Source organism: Numida meleagris, chromosome Z (genome assembly GCF_002078875.1).
Source record: "Numida meleagris isolate 19003 breed g44 Domestic line chromosome Z, NumMel1.0, whole genome shotgun sequence".
Lineage (NCBI taxonomy): Eukaryota > Metazoa > Chordata > Aves > Galliformes > Numididae > Numida > Numida meleagris.
Window position 1 is genome coordinate 17,159,580 of NC_034438.1, and position 15,435 is coordinate 17,175,014.

The window sequence follows — 15,435 nt, forward strand, 5'->3', positions numbered from 1 at the left end:
TAATGTCAATAATAAAAGCTGAACCATCAGATTCAGAATTTCTCTCAGCATTGTTTCCCCATCACTACCACAACCTTCTGTAGCTGGATACGTAGGCATCACCTACACGCTTTGTCTATTTTCTAACAGTATCAGTAATATTGCCAAAATAGTCTAACCACTGGGTACTCCACTTCTTGCACATATAATGCTATAAATCACAGGGATTGATTCAATTCAATATATGGCAACCTGATCTCGTGGGTGGCAACACTGCCCATGACAGTGGAGTTGGAACTGATTGGTCTTTAAAGTCCCTTCCAAATCTAATCATTCAATGATTCTACGATAATATTGGAAGACATAACTCCTGTAAAGAGTGGGGAAAAACAGCTTAAGACCTGGCCCTAACCTCTCTTTTCAGGTTTCTTAAACCAAGAAACCAATCTCTTTAGACTATCTGTTCATTCAGTAGGACTGTTTATACAATCGTAACATCTCACAGAGTGATTTGTAATGTTACTGTGAGAGGGGGGAAAAAGCAAAACAACATTCAAGAAAGGAAAGAAAGATACCGGAAAGCTAACAGGTGTTGGAAGTGAAGATTCCTGAACCTCTAGATGCAACTTCAGACAGTATTTCCTTACTCTGCTTACCTCACAAAGACGTTAAGAGGTGAACAAGACAGACATTTATAAATTGTTTCAGAAAGTCTCAAACCCATGATGTATGTTTCATTACTGTATCTTAACTATCTTACCTGGTACAAAAAATTCATTCTCTATAAACAAGTTGAATTCTAAGTGGATTCCCAGCTGAGCAGCCTTTACGGTAACCAGAAGAACTAAGTAGATAACTGAAACTGTACCTAGAAAAGACCAAACAAATACCAAGAGGCAATAGAAAGTATTTTTTGATGTGCTTTTTCTTGCTCCACCCAACTAGTCACCAGTAGCCGAAACTCTTACAGGTAGTATTCATTCTTAAAAATACAGAATAGTTCTAAATTTTATTTTTGTTTAAGTCAGAGAGAAAAAGCAATGCACTTGCACTGAATGCAAGCACTGAGCATGTTTAATGTTCTTCAAATGCTGCACTAGTCACAGTGAACCAGCAATCCCTCATGCTGGTTAGGTAGGGAGAGCTCTAGATGATAACAGACGGATTCCAGATTCAGTTGTCAGGATTCTAATCTGACACAAGACACAGCTGGCCACAGATAGCACAGCTATCTCAATGTCCACTCATTCAGACCTTGACTGAATAGCCCAGTGAGAGATGAATTAATGCTTACTACAGTTGTCAACTTTAAACTGGGAGATAAAAGTTTGATAACAACATTTTGATAACTACTGCTTTAAACTTTGTCATGACCGTAACCCTGGAAAACTTTGGTCATAATGCAGGATTTGAACTCCATCTCATTGGTCCAGAGTCATCTAGCAACAACCTGCACAGCTGAAGGATTATGAATAAGATTACAGATAATATAAATGCCTTGCTGTGCCTGCCTGTGAGACAGAGAGTATGAACTTGGCTTCTGACACTTAAAGGAGATGGCCAGAAGAAGGGCAGAATAATAACTCCACAAAAATTGAAGGAAATCTTGCATCAATAATTAAGGCTACTGTGATGCAGCTTAACAACCAAAATTCTCCGTAGTTTCCTTGCAATTTAGGTTTCCATAAGCATGAAGATAAGCAAGAGTTTTCTACTAAGATTCATTTTAGCACATCAAAAATAGCCTTCCAATTCTTGTCTGAAAAACTTACAAGGTTTACAGAAGTTAAACAGCTTTCAACACCTTCTGCATTAGATAATAATCAATTGGAGTTATGAGAAAATTCATGCTTTAATACTCAGGTTAGTTCTCAAATGAAAAATAGTTGCCTGTGATGCAGCGCTTATTTTAAAAGCAGATGCATTTATGGCCATGTCTCACCTGAAAAATATCTTCTTAACCATTAACTTGATATTCTATATAAAAACCTTCCTTTTTATGAAGAAGCCCTATCACTTACTCAGATTGCTACACTGTATTTCCATTTATTAGATCCAGCAATAGCAGTTACAAGCTCTAATTCAGTGTCACACTGGCTAGTTAAGGTCCCCAACTCCCTGCCTGTTACGTTCTTTACAGAACACCTCCATCTTTTTCAAACAGTTCTGTGCTTCCCATCTGTTTTTTCCCCCCTCTTCTCCTCAGAATGGGCTTCAACATCATGAAAATTAACTGCCCACAATCATCACTTACACACTTTATCTACTTTACCAATCCCATCTGCTTTGGTCTCCTATCTTAATGCACAAAAGCAAGAAGTCACAATTTTTGTCCTCGTAGTACAGAACAGGCCAGAAGCTGAGCTGAGGCAAAGCATGGTGGTGGGTTACAAGGACTGACTGACGTTGCTGTCAATTAATACATTGATTAGTGGAAAATTGCTTCAGGTCTGAAGTAATTACTCTTTGGAAATAACTGCCTGTGTTGAAATATTTACCAGATGAGGAAGGGTATATCTGACTGGTCATGCCAAAGTAGTACACATCAAACATCGCTTTGCAGTGTGTACCACAGTTTGGAAAAAATTTGTTGCAAATACAGTGGAACTTATTGTACAGCATTACCAAGGGAGCAAAGGGAAAAAAAAACAAAAAGCTTCCTAGTAACCACAAGGCTCTAGTAAAGCAGGGTGGAAACTCTGCAGGGGATTAACAAACAAATCTATGAATTTCCCAAAGGTAGGATGCTGCTGGCAAGCTACTCACTGGAGTGACTTTCACTGCTTGCTATATACTTTAGCCACAATAAATCAGTGCTTTAGTAGTCCTTGTTACCTACCTAGGACATTAAACTTTGCAAAAAAGGATGGAGACTTCAGATTTAGCAGGGGCAGAAGAACAGCAATCAAGTAAAACGGTACTGTTTGTGATTTGCTCCACCACTCCTCGAAGAGCTGAAAACCTGTACTGTTGCCAGAAGAGAACATCACACTCCTGTTCTGTGGTGGGTGATCACTAGCAGCATTTGGACAAATGACTGGAAAGGAAAATAAAAATATACCCAGATGAAAAGGATTTCACTTGCACAGAATTTTCACAGCTAAGAACCCGTAATTTCTGGAGCGTGCTTTACCTCCATGGAGAAGAACCAAAAGCAAAGTTCAACAACTCAGGTCCTACTTTCTGTTTGTTATCAGTAGTTCAGCGCTACAGTTTCCCTGCTATGCACCTTGTACTATAAGCTGAACACAACAGAAACACTCATTTGTTTGTAGCCTGAGTTTTGGCATAGAGTCTCCAGTGTCGCCTACCTGCAACTATGTCCCATGCCTACACACATCTGCCCGAATTCAGTCAGAGATGCACATCTCTACATTTCACTGCACACTTAGCATTCTGATCTGCCCCTGCACTCTTAACATCATATGAACAAACGCAAACACATCTGTCTACAAAAGAACTTGCATTACTGCATGTTGCCCTGGGAACACACAAACAGCATGACAAGAAAGCTATGATTACTGGTGGCAGGTCTAAAACTCACGTACTAAAGCAAACATACTGTCATCTTGGTGCCACGTCAGGTTGCAAGTAAGTCACTTCCAGGCAACAGAAGCAATTTAAGAAATATACCCATAATTCTGTGAAAGAGAATGTCACACTCCTGTTATATGGCAACACCTGAACAGCACCTGAACAAGTGACAGGAACAAAACCAAGCAAAAAAGATTCCCTGGTGGAAACATGCCTATTTGCTTTTTGTTAATATTGGCATTTCTTTCTAACACATGCCTACAAGGTTACGTGTTGAAATATGAACCTGTCTTACAGTTCTCATAATTTCTCCTTTCCTATCTCAGCATTCCACAGTATTTTATAGCCTCCCACACTGCCTTCATGAATATTTTGTTACAAATGCAAAGGCGTATGAAGTGTTCTATCAGGTTTTTTGAGACCACTAAGTGACTTCCAGTATTCTTACTTTCACTCCATTATTTGTAAGAGGACTGTTTCACAGACCTTGAAAAATGCTTTGGTTTTTTGTGATCTCCTTGTTATCCCCAAATACCCTGCCAAGAGTCATTTGACAATCTAGCAGCCCTTAATTCTGTGTAGTATCTGCACTGAGTCTTCCAGTAAGTGGAGGATGCTGTGGAATAGTGGAATATGGCTTTCTAACTTTGTATTTAAGTTGCAATGGGATGGAACAGGGGAAGCAGGAGAGAGCACAAGAGAAAAAACACAGCAGCAGCTTCTGGTGTCCTGCTGATAAGGACTTAAAGAGAAACTGAGTTCAGCGCTAGCTCAAATGCAAATCAACTGGTTTTCAGAATTATTTCTCAATTCCCTCACCTGACTCCAAAGAGCTGCTCTCCAGAAACACTATTACAACTAGCATGACACACCTGCAAGGCTGTTTCTAGTGTTTCCTTTTCCCATAGGAGCTCTGAATAAAGAAAACTTTCTGCTTGATAAAATAGAACTACACACCAAGTTATTCAGCACATGAAGGCAGAAAGACCTGAAGCTGATAATGTGCAAGCTCCTGCCTTCACTTTCACTGTGTGTTACATTCTGCCTACTTGAAAACTCTCAGATCTACCTTCATACTTGAATGCAGTTTCTTGCTTTAGTTGTGCATGCTAGACTCTTCACAAAAACAAGCGGGCACTGGTGTAGCTAGATACTTGTTTCCTTCTGTGTTCAACAATTCAAATAAATGCTTACAGTGTTAAAAAAAATAATAAATCTTGCAGAGTTATTGAGGAGCAAGGATGCCCCAGCCAAGAATTTTCAACAGTAAAGAGACTTGCTGTGTCTCAGTTTCAGCGTGCAAAAGTTAAAATTCCTTAAGGCAACTCCTCATCATACAACTACCTAGCTGGGTGTACACAAACTTGTAATTTGTTTCTTAAGTCTTGCCCTGCTCCTCCCCTGCTGTCTTGTTTTAAATTATTAATCTTTCCAAGTGTGGTTAATAGTGGAAGCAGTAACACCAGATAGAAAACATTAGCTTTTTAAAAGTGTATTTAAAACTTAGTTTATACATTTTATTACTGAATCAAGGTTAATACCTATGCATGAAAATTGCCTTGAAACTCCCTCCTCTCCAAACTAGAAGGTGCTTTTTTACCTTTGTTACTTCCATTTGTGCCTGGAACGATATCCGTTACATTGATATCATGAACAAAGTCTGAAAAGAAAAAAATAAAATCTTATTAGCAATGTTCTGATCCTTCTATTACACTTTTACCTGTTTACTTAACAAAAATATTAAGGAAACATTTTGAAAAAAACCATCAGAGATGCAATATGCAATTAGCACTCCCCACCAAATGGGTACTTTAAGGACCACTGCACTACTTTGTTCTCAGCAGTCCTGTCCAACTACGAAGTACCCAAGCATACCCCTCCAGCTGCTCATTCCTGTTCCCCCAGCACACTTCCACCTGTCCCAGTCTGCAGTGTTGCACAGTAGATCACTGAGGAGATACATCTCAAAAACCAGCTTCTTTCCAGACAAAAAAAAAAAAAAAAAAGGTGCACTCCACCATAACCTTAGTCCATACAATATTATAAGGAAAAAGCTTCTCCTACTCATTTTTTCTAATCTTTTTTTCAGAGCCTGAAGGATGTTTCTTCTCCATATTGTTCTTCCAATAAAGGCACCTCTGGAAAAAGTTTTAAGTCTAGCTGTCTACAGTCATCTTTCATAGTATTTTATTTCAACTGTACTCCTGTGCTACTTTACTGCAAGTAAAGATATTTTCAGGTTTCTCCAACTTGACCAGTAGGAGAGTGCTGGACAGCAGTCTACTTATATATTTATATACATACAGACGCATGCAGAAAACGCCCACCAGCCTGGAAATTTAATTAGTGTCTCTCCGGTTAAAATTTACTTCTGCTGCATGTGGGTGTATTATGCACAAAGAAAATCAAATAGGGTAGAAGGCTTCTAATTTTTAAAGCAATTAAGAGCAGCTTATTTCTCATACAAAAAAAAAAAAAAGTCCCATGGGAAGAAAACGATGTACTTCATGTTACTTCATTTTGATTTATGATGTCCTGAATCACAATTGAGTCTTACACTTACTGATATCACTTCAATGTACAAAACAAAGAGAAGATGCAATTAAAAACTTTAATCACCTCATCAGTTCTCTACTGTTTTGTGTTGTTACTTAAAGAAAATATCCAGTGTGAAGCCATCAAACAATATTGTAACTCTTACAGTGTTAGATCACTTTAAAATTAGTTACAGACAAATTATGCTTCCTCTATACATAGAAGTGTTTTAGAACTAGCAATTCTATATTAATGGAAAACAAAAATGGATCACCAGGGTTAAAAACAAAAAACAAAAGCAAAAAGTATATCACATTTGGCTTACACTTCTTGCATTCTGTACACACCACTGATTTCTAGATTATCCTCCTTAGGAAATCCTTTTGTTCCAACCTAAGTGGTGTGCGTAAATTTTTGGAAAAAACGTAATCTGAATGTACTATGAATTAAATGCAGGATAACTTGGAAACGCACAGCTGTAAGATGCCACTGGACCAAACCTACAACCTGTTACCATTTTATAAATTAGTAATTAAATAGACATAAATTTGAAACAAAAATCTAGTGATTGAGATTGCCACAGAGCAAACAACTTCAGTAATAGATAAGTGATAAAATAATATGCCACACTTGTGGAATAGCAGAATTTCTTTTCCTAGAAAAGGAACTATTGTGATCATTCTTGAATTTGCTTAATAGAATCGGAATTTTTTGGCTTAGAATAATTTAAGATTAAAATGTTAACCTTATAAAGAAAAACTCTATAACGAAATGGCATGACACATGAATCAGGTCAGCTATAAAATAGAGCAGACATTATTCAATGAAGTAAAATGTGTCCTTCAGGGATGGTGAGAACTCTAATTAAACTTTGCTTAGAGGACATAAGTATCTCTGCTATTACATGCCTCAAAAGAGATTTGTTAATTACATTCAAAACAGAAACTCTTAAAACTTAGTGTGCTATTCAATGCTATGAGTCAGATTTTCAAAGCTCACAATTCTATCTTTTATTCCCGCAACTCTATACACCTAACTGATTGTATCCACAAAAGCTTGTGTGTCTGTGCATGTACAGGGGTGTAACTAACCTGAATAGTTGCATCAGCACAAACAAAGAGGGGGAGAACAAACAAAGTGGAAAGAAACAAGAAGTAAGGATTGAGTTTGGAATTTTTTTTTTTTAAGGCCCACCAATGAAAACACATTTTTTAAACCACACCAAGAAACCTGTACTCGCTTGCAAGCCAGATACCTGGTACTTTGTCATTCATTAGAAACACATTTTGAGAAATCGAGAAACTGGCTTTAAAAACATGTAAGTGACTATGCCCACAATTCCACACTTACTTATTCTCACTTGACGTTTCAGTGAAAGTAACAAAATCAAGATTAAGTAAATGGGACAATCCTTTCTGAGTATAAAGCAAAGTCCTGATCTTTAAACAAGACAGCTGTTTAAATTAACCAAAGATTAATACTTACTGTATATAAACTTTCCTGTGTTGAAAAGAAAGTTGGACATAAGCACCCAATAAACAACCATGGCTCCAACAAGAGATACCATAGAAAATAAGAGGCTTGACCATTGACCAAAAGATCCAAAATAATACTTGCAAACATCTGGGAATTCCCAGTTTGAGGTATCTGTTAAAGCTGAAGAACATTAAAAAAAAAAAATCAGAAATCTAAACAAAATGTATTAGGGTCACTAGAATTCTTCATAACAGGATAAGTCAATTTTTTTTCTGAATTCTGACCCCAATTCATCGTGTTTCCAAGGGCTAAGAAGATTGCTATTAAATTTTAAGTATAACACTCATAACACTGTTCTTCTTCAAATAGGTTATGACATTAATGTTGCTTGTTCTACACAGGCAGCCTGAAGAATTAGAGGCTTTAGCCTGAAGAACTGGGGCAATACTATTACGATTACTTCCAGAAGCACTGGCATTAAGGATGTGGTGACAAAAAAATGCATGCTTGCATTTGCAGATAAACCTATCTGCAGGAGTTACAGCAGAGTATACCAGACCATGAACTAGTCCTCAACAATACTCGGAAATGAGCTGTTGCAGGCTGGAGCAGTAGATCTTAACTGCCTTTATTTGAACAAATAAGGTGGTAGTTTGTGCGTAAAAGAACCAACTACAAGAGACACAAGTTTTGAACAATAAAATCTACTTGAAGTAGATATACTGTCAGTGACACAATCATACATAAATTGCATCCAACCCCGAACTGTGTTGTGCATATTTTAGAGACAGCAGAACTGTGGCTCTCAGATGGCTAAATGATAATAAGCACTTAATTTGTTTCTAATCAGAAACAGTTCATTTTTTATGTACAAATATTCCCGTAGTACAGGCATACAACAAACTATTAGAACTCTGTATTTCACACTTTGTGGAACTATTTGCATTATGAAGCTTACGTATCATTTTCCGTGATTTCACAACTCTGTAACAGCAATAAAGTGTCAAAATGCCCATCAGTATGATGAGAATGATCCCAGAAGTAAATCCTGCCTGTTCAGAGGGAAAAAAGAACCAATATCAAGTATCAATAACACTACAGAAAAACGAAGAGCAAGCCATGTTGCCAAAACATTTTCATAAGCATATATTTTTTTATATTTTTACCTGTTTTATTCCCCAGGGGATACTTAATATAGATGTACCCATCATTGTATTCCATATTACAAATCTAGGAAGAAAAGTAAAAAGCCAGTGAATGACTTAAAAAAAGACTCTTATTCCAAACTATTTTCTTAAGACAAAATACGGAACATTCAAAAAAATGCATTTTATGGCTACTGTATGAGAAGGTGCTTAACATACATTGTCACTATACTGGAGTTTTTACCATAGCCATCTGTGCAACTGTCAACCTTAAAAGCAGTTCCTAATGGACTATATACGTAGATTTCATCAGGAGCTGGAAGTACATGATCAGGAGCAACCTAAGAAATGAATAAAAAGCAATAATTATTAGTAGCATCAAAATAAGTTTTACCCCAAATACAGCAAGTCAACTATTGTAAAACAAAATCTTTCCATGAAAAGCACACTTTTAAAGAAGAAAGAGATAAGCCATGTTTGTTTGGTTGGTTTTTTTAAAGCATTAAAAACAGTTTATTGGATTCTCAGCTAAGCAGCAGAAAACCAGATTTTCTTCTGAAAAAGACTGGTAACATACAGAGCTCAATCACACAAACATAGCTCAATCACGGCAGCTGATTGGCACTTAAATCCTTAGAGAGGACAGAAATGAGTACACGTCTGGGCAGCATGGACCACTCTTTCAAAATTAAAACTGTATCTTTTCTTAGATGGTAAAGACATAAGAATTTGATCATGACTTGTGATAACAGGAAACCTTGCCAAGGCACTCAGCTACTAGATACCTACTTCAAAGCAAACTACAGATTAATTTCCCCCCCTACCACTGTTTGTACTTTTTTATACATCAAGGCTGTGGAAAACCCAACACTCAGTTCATCTGGCCCTGTCTTTGTCTCACCAGTGCCTTGTCTGCAGGAGATGTGAGCCTGCTATAGTAATGAATCCGCTTATTCATTGCTGAAGCTTCGTCAGTGACTCTTTGCATGTCATCATTGGCGCTGACTATGTTTGTAGGCTCCACGTGAAAAGGTCTAAAGGAAAGGGAAGAAAAACAAAAAGAAAACTTTTAGCAATCTTGTACAAGAGGTAACATATAATACAGCAAACAGCTTAGAATCACTCTGGCCACATCTGTCATTCACTGACAGAAAAGAAACGCTGTGAGAGAAACCGTCAAATCTTTATATAACCTACATCGCTCAGATTCTGCACAGCAACCTAACATCAAAATTCAGACCTAACAGCCAGTCTATTAGTCTTCAGCAATGAGTCACGTCAGAAACACAAGTTATTGAGATTGGCCAAGCACATTAGCATTTTTAACTAGCCAGAACTAGCAATGAGGAATAGAGCTAGAAACAAGGTGCGAGTAAGGCAGAGACAGAAAGAAGACAGAGAAAAGGAGGAATGAGCAGAGGTAATGAGAACCAGCTAAAAAGAGGCTGGGAACTAATAATCTAGCCATAAACACTGCAGAAAGCTGTGTTTAATGCAGATGGAACCAAGCCCAAATAAGTCAATGTGATCATATTATTTTTAAGCCAAAGAAACCAGGACTAGAATTTGCCACTGAACAGCATATGACCATTTTCAGTTCTGACTGACCTTCAGATTTCCTTTCAAATTTAGACTAATTACAGAGAACAAGATTCCCAGCAACAGATGCCCCAAAGTTCAGACATATCCTCTCGAACAGAGATATACAGCAGGCAGGTGGGCACCCTTTCCCTCTTCTCTAGTTATACAGATACTGCAGGTATGGTCACAGCCACTGAAGAAGAATGCAGCCACCCCACCAAAGTTTTCTCTCTGTGCACCTACACATGGAGCAAGCAGAGTGACAACTGCAGTTTTTCCTGTGCTGCTCCTGATGCTACAACACAAATCTCTAGCAGAGATCTCAACATGTTTAAGGCTATCAGCAGTAAAAATTAAACCAGCAATAAATCCATTCCGTTTTTACTGTAATACAAACATGGCCTATTTGAACAACATTTTCAATACACCTTTCTGGCTCAAACCTACAAAGGAAACCCCTCCTGCTACAGCTCTCAGTAACAAAGTTTTCATTCTTTTCTCATGTGAATCATTAAGCATTTGGTTCCCTTTTATCTCGAGGAAAGAAAAGGAACACAGCTGTGAAGTCAGCTGTGATATCTTTGAAAGAGATGATGCAAAGTCTTCCGGTTTTAGCATGGCCTCATTCCTGAATGCTTAATGGACCCAGAAGTTATGAATATTTGTAGGAAAAATAGAAACTAGTCGAGAAAAATATAAACAATGATAGAAAACTATCTCACTCCTCTACAAGTCAGAGTAAATCACTCTTTCCTTCATCTTAAGACATGATTACTTCTTAGATCCTCCTTCAGTATGGAAAAAATTGCTCAGACTTGCTAAACCATTTCACATACACTAAAATGAAAGTGAACAGGCTTTCAGTTCTTAAAGCATTCCACACTGACATTTTTTTTTTTTGAAAGGGGTTCACAAAATGAAGGGGAAAATACTGATTTTGTGCGTGGACTTCTAGAGTGTTCCTATCAACAATTAAGATTTACATTACAACTAAACAGAAATAAATTTTAAGCAATATTTTTAATGATTGAGCCTGAAGTGCCCATAGCTACCTAATTCCACAGGTATTATTTCACAAAGAAAAATACTTAAGGACTCTCAGCTTTAAGGGACTTAATTTTTTTTTTAGCTCCAAATTTATTGGGTTGATCCAATCATTGGACACTGCTGAAAAAATATTTCCTTAGAAGAGCTGTGAAATAAAGATTGTAGCAATGAAAACAAGAAATGTAATATGTTTGAATGCCTCCTCAAGTGAGGTTTTTTTTTTTTAATTAAAACACAAAATAACACTGAAAGTACACTTTGCTCGTTACACAGCTGCTGCATAGAACAAAGAGCTTCATGAGGTCTACTCTTTTACAATGTCAAGTAAATATTATTAATACATCCCCTAAACCTTCTACTGTTGGTGTGAAAAAGTTACACTGAGACAAAGTCTATGTTCTGCTTTAAGCAGAATCTATGCAGATCTATGGCAAAGATTTCTTTCCACATGGTGTTCAGCAACTGTTGACATGGCCATCAAATGAAATTATTCCAGAATGGGATGCAGCGGGATATTATTTTCTAAAGCAACTCAAGTTAAAGCCACAGATCATCTTAAAGGCAAAACAACATAAAACATGAATACAACATCCTATTTTATGGGGAAAGAAGTAGTGTTAGTTGATGACCAAGTGAGTATCGAGAAAAAAAATGATGTACAGCAGAATTGTATCTTTGTAGGGAGGAAATTATTTAAATAAATTTCATTTTCTTCAGTACTTTGAGCATAATCTGGATTGAATAAGCAGTTTATAGTCCACCATAAAACAGCATACCATGATTTAGAATCAAATATATGGGTGATAGAAACAAACAAACAGAATAACACAAAATAACCCCAAGGAAATCCTGTATTTGCGTTGCTGCTGCTTTCTGCCTGGAAGAGCACATCTCTAATGCAGACAGCACTTGGGTGACTTCCCCTGTCACTCCCTTCTGGTGTATATCAGTTGAGACTGATAATGATCTAATGCAGTAATTAATTTTTTTTTTTTCCTCCTCAGGATACCACTGCACCTCCAGTTGTATTGAGCAAGTGACTACGATAAAACAGACTGATCTCTCATCAGTTTTACAGATCCTACAGGTCTTCTTGAAAATGTTTGGAAGCTAGGTAGTCAGACTGGGATATAATCTTCCTCTTTGATCTCATTGGGCGTAGGTAGCACTCTTGTTAAGGATCAAGGCTGTCACCCAGCTCCCAGACACACTCAGATCAAAGACTGGCTGCAGGGCATAATCAGGCATGTCCATGAAACATTCAGAGAGTACTTTAAGATTTTCAAAGCCCGAAGGATGTAGGACACAATTTGGGCTGCATTTTGGCAAACTCTCTCTTAAGGACCTTAAGTATAGTAGCCAAGCAGTCAGTACATACAACCATTGCAGCTGCAGCAAATTTGTAGAAAACTTCCTAATTTACACAGGCAATCTCACTGTATCACTCACGTGGCAAAATGAATATGGAAAGGATATGGGACAATGTGATCTGAGGGAAGGGGAGAGGTTACATGACTAAAGGCTGTGACTATTAATGCGGAACAGTGCAGACAATCACTATGCACTGAGATAGATGACAGTGTCCACAAATGTATTATATACACACCAACAAACACAACTACTACTTGTATTTCAATAGCCACCATGAAAACCACTGCTCTTTTTAGCAGGACAAACACACCAGTAAAACACAGCTGTTTTCCACAAAAGAGTGAGTAGAGACAACATGCAGAGTCCTATGCAGGAGGTCTGTACCTCCCATACATAACCCCCTGCACATGTACTTCAGAAACCATTCCCTGAAAACCTGCAACTATGTTCATCTGCTAGCTGTTTCTCTCACAAAGGAACACAGTTAACGAAAATCCAGTGCTGGTCTATGAAAAGAGAGGAGAGAGCGCTGGTCCAAACTTCCTCACATTATGAACTTGGGTAGCAAAGAAAATGAAAAGAGATGCTCATGATTAGAGCTGTTTCCAAGTATTATGCTGTGTAAACTCAAGTGTTGGATTTGGGGGAAGAATAGAATAAGGAATTTTGTTTTGCAAGCTACATAGAATCTCACAGCTGCTAGCAGCTGTAAGGTGACTCATCTCATTTCTGGATATTTTCACAAATGTGTTCTATGTTGCAGAGCAGTGAAGTAGTACAGCAAATACCTACCTTACCTTTTAGCTGAAATATTTTTAAATAGCAAACAACTGTTTCTGGACATCCGATCAAAAGGTAGTTTTCAGAGAACTAAGCCCTTAAAATGTAATTTTTTATGCCACTGAATGTGTTTTACGTGTATGTGATGGTGTTAATAGCTTCAAACTTTTCATAACTGAATAAAAGGAAAAAAAAATTATTACAAGATGCTTAGCACAATTTCTTTCTTTCCCTCCAAAAAGACCACAAGAAGCTTATTACACAGATTTCTTCAACAAAACCCACATCTGTTAGCTACTTTTCAGGAGTTTGAAAGTATTATTGCACAGACATAAAACTAGCAAATTCCTTTCCTGTTTTACCGAGTCACCAAATTATAACAGGATCACTGTATAGTGCGCATAAGAAACTAAGAAATGAAACCGCTTTGTTGTCATGGAAATTAAAGTAAGGAGCAAAAGCAGTAAGGTAAACAATAGATATTGACTATGGATTCATAGGTTGCTATTTCTTCCACCTATCTGCATAAGATCACTACAGATGTTATTGTACTTACCTTGAGGAAATCGTTCCAAACAACTCCATGACTTGATTTCTACCACCTAAGCTGTCTGAATTTTAATCCATATGCTTATGGTGTATCCTATTGGAACTTCATTCTTTTGGCAACTTAATCTTTTTCCATATTCATATTACCACTGTAATTATAATGATCAGTGCATGACCATACAACTATTTTAAAATACTTGATGGAAGAAGAAGTAAAATAATCCTTTGGAGGATGCACACTAGTTTAGCAAATAAAGAATCACAAGCTTTGTTACACCACATTTCAAGCACCTTCCCTTTACTCTGTCAAAGGTAAAGATAGTCTATACCTCTCTTACAATGGCTGAGAAGGCTCATGAAGAGGTCTTGTGAGGAAGTAGTAAGATTAGGAATTAGTAGAAATGTTAGCAATATAGAAAAATGAAAACCAAGCAATGGAACGAAAGGTTCGTGTGGATTTGGAGAAGTGAAAGCATGAATGCAGAAACTGTAGCTGCTGTGCAGGTTAGTATTTACCATTATCTATCTTTCTTAAGTTAAGAGAAATGTTAAAAAGAAATACTTCTGCATGAGAAAAGCTTATCTGACTTCCACCTACAGACACTGTATAATTTATAACTGTTTAATTCCACCTACTGATCTTTCCTACATTGTAAGAGAACATTATGGAACTTCAAAAGGAGTTGGGGGGAAAAAAAGCACAGAACCCTTGATGTTCCCTTACAAGGGGCACTGTTTTTCATATGCAAAACAATATCCCCACAAAAAGTATGTTTAAGGAGTATTAAGAAGAAAAAAAATCTGCTATCCCTTGAATACAATAGGCATCAATTAGCTATTACAGTGGCAGTCTGGCTTTCAAAGGGCCCTACAAAATGGGCAAGCAAACCTAAGGGAGTGTGAGAAATTCAGGTCATTGTGAAGAACCCCCTCTGAGAATGTTAAAAGTAGCTCTATATTATGCCCAAAATACCAGGAGAATACTAGATAAAATAATTTACAACTCTATTAAAAAAAAGCAACTAGTTTATTGTTCTTAAGTAAACAATGAAAAGCATGCCTTTCAAAGATCCCAAATCCTCCAGGCTTTTACGAAAACCAAGTAACTGTGTAAATGCAGTCAAATACCTAAACCCAAGCAACAGAGCAGAACAGCATCAAAAAAGGACAAACTGAATATAAACAGATCACACAAAATACTTCAATATCGATCTCAAAGCTTAACAGGGACTCTGAAAATTTGTGGTAAGTGATCACACACCTACATCCGATTAGCTTCTGAACAGCAAGTTAAAAAAGGAGCAACTAAGCAGAGCACGTCATGTACTATTATTGCATTTGCACCGTTTGATCTTTTCAATAAATAACCTCTCTCCCTTCTGCTACATCACCCTAAAGATCAAAACAGCAAGCCCTTCCAGTCACACTTGCAAGACTA

General features: G+C 37.3%; 1 protein-coding gene across 6 annotated transcripts in view; it reads right to left on the minus strand.

The window, feature by feature from the left end:
* SLC38A9 (solute carrier family 38 member 9) overlaps window positions 1-15,435 on the minus strand; it is a 49,238-nt gene that overhangs the window by 20,591 nt on the left and 13,212 nt on the right. For all 6 annotated transcript variants that reach the window (XM_021380729.1, XM_021380731.1, XM_021380725.1 and 3 more), the window contains exons 3-10: window positions 9,571-9,703; window positions 8,889-9,010; window positions 8,691-8,754; window positions 8,483-8,576; window positions 7,534-7,704; window positions 5,114-5,173; window positions 2,819-3,016; window positions 740-847 (exon numbers count right to left, since the gene is read on the minus strand). In XM_021380729.1, the coding sequence (XP_021236404.1) occupies window positions 740-847; window positions 2,819-3,016; window positions 5,114-5,173; window positions 7,534-7,704; window positions 8,483-8,576; window positions 8,691-8,754; window positions 8,889-9,010; window positions 9,571-9,703 (950 nt within the window). The remainder of the gene's footprint in view (window positions 1-739; window positions 848-2,818; window positions 3,017-5,113; window positions 5,174-7,533; window positions 7,705-8,482; window positions 8,577-8,690; window positions 8,755-8,888; window positions 9,011-9,570; window positions 9,704-15,435) is intronic.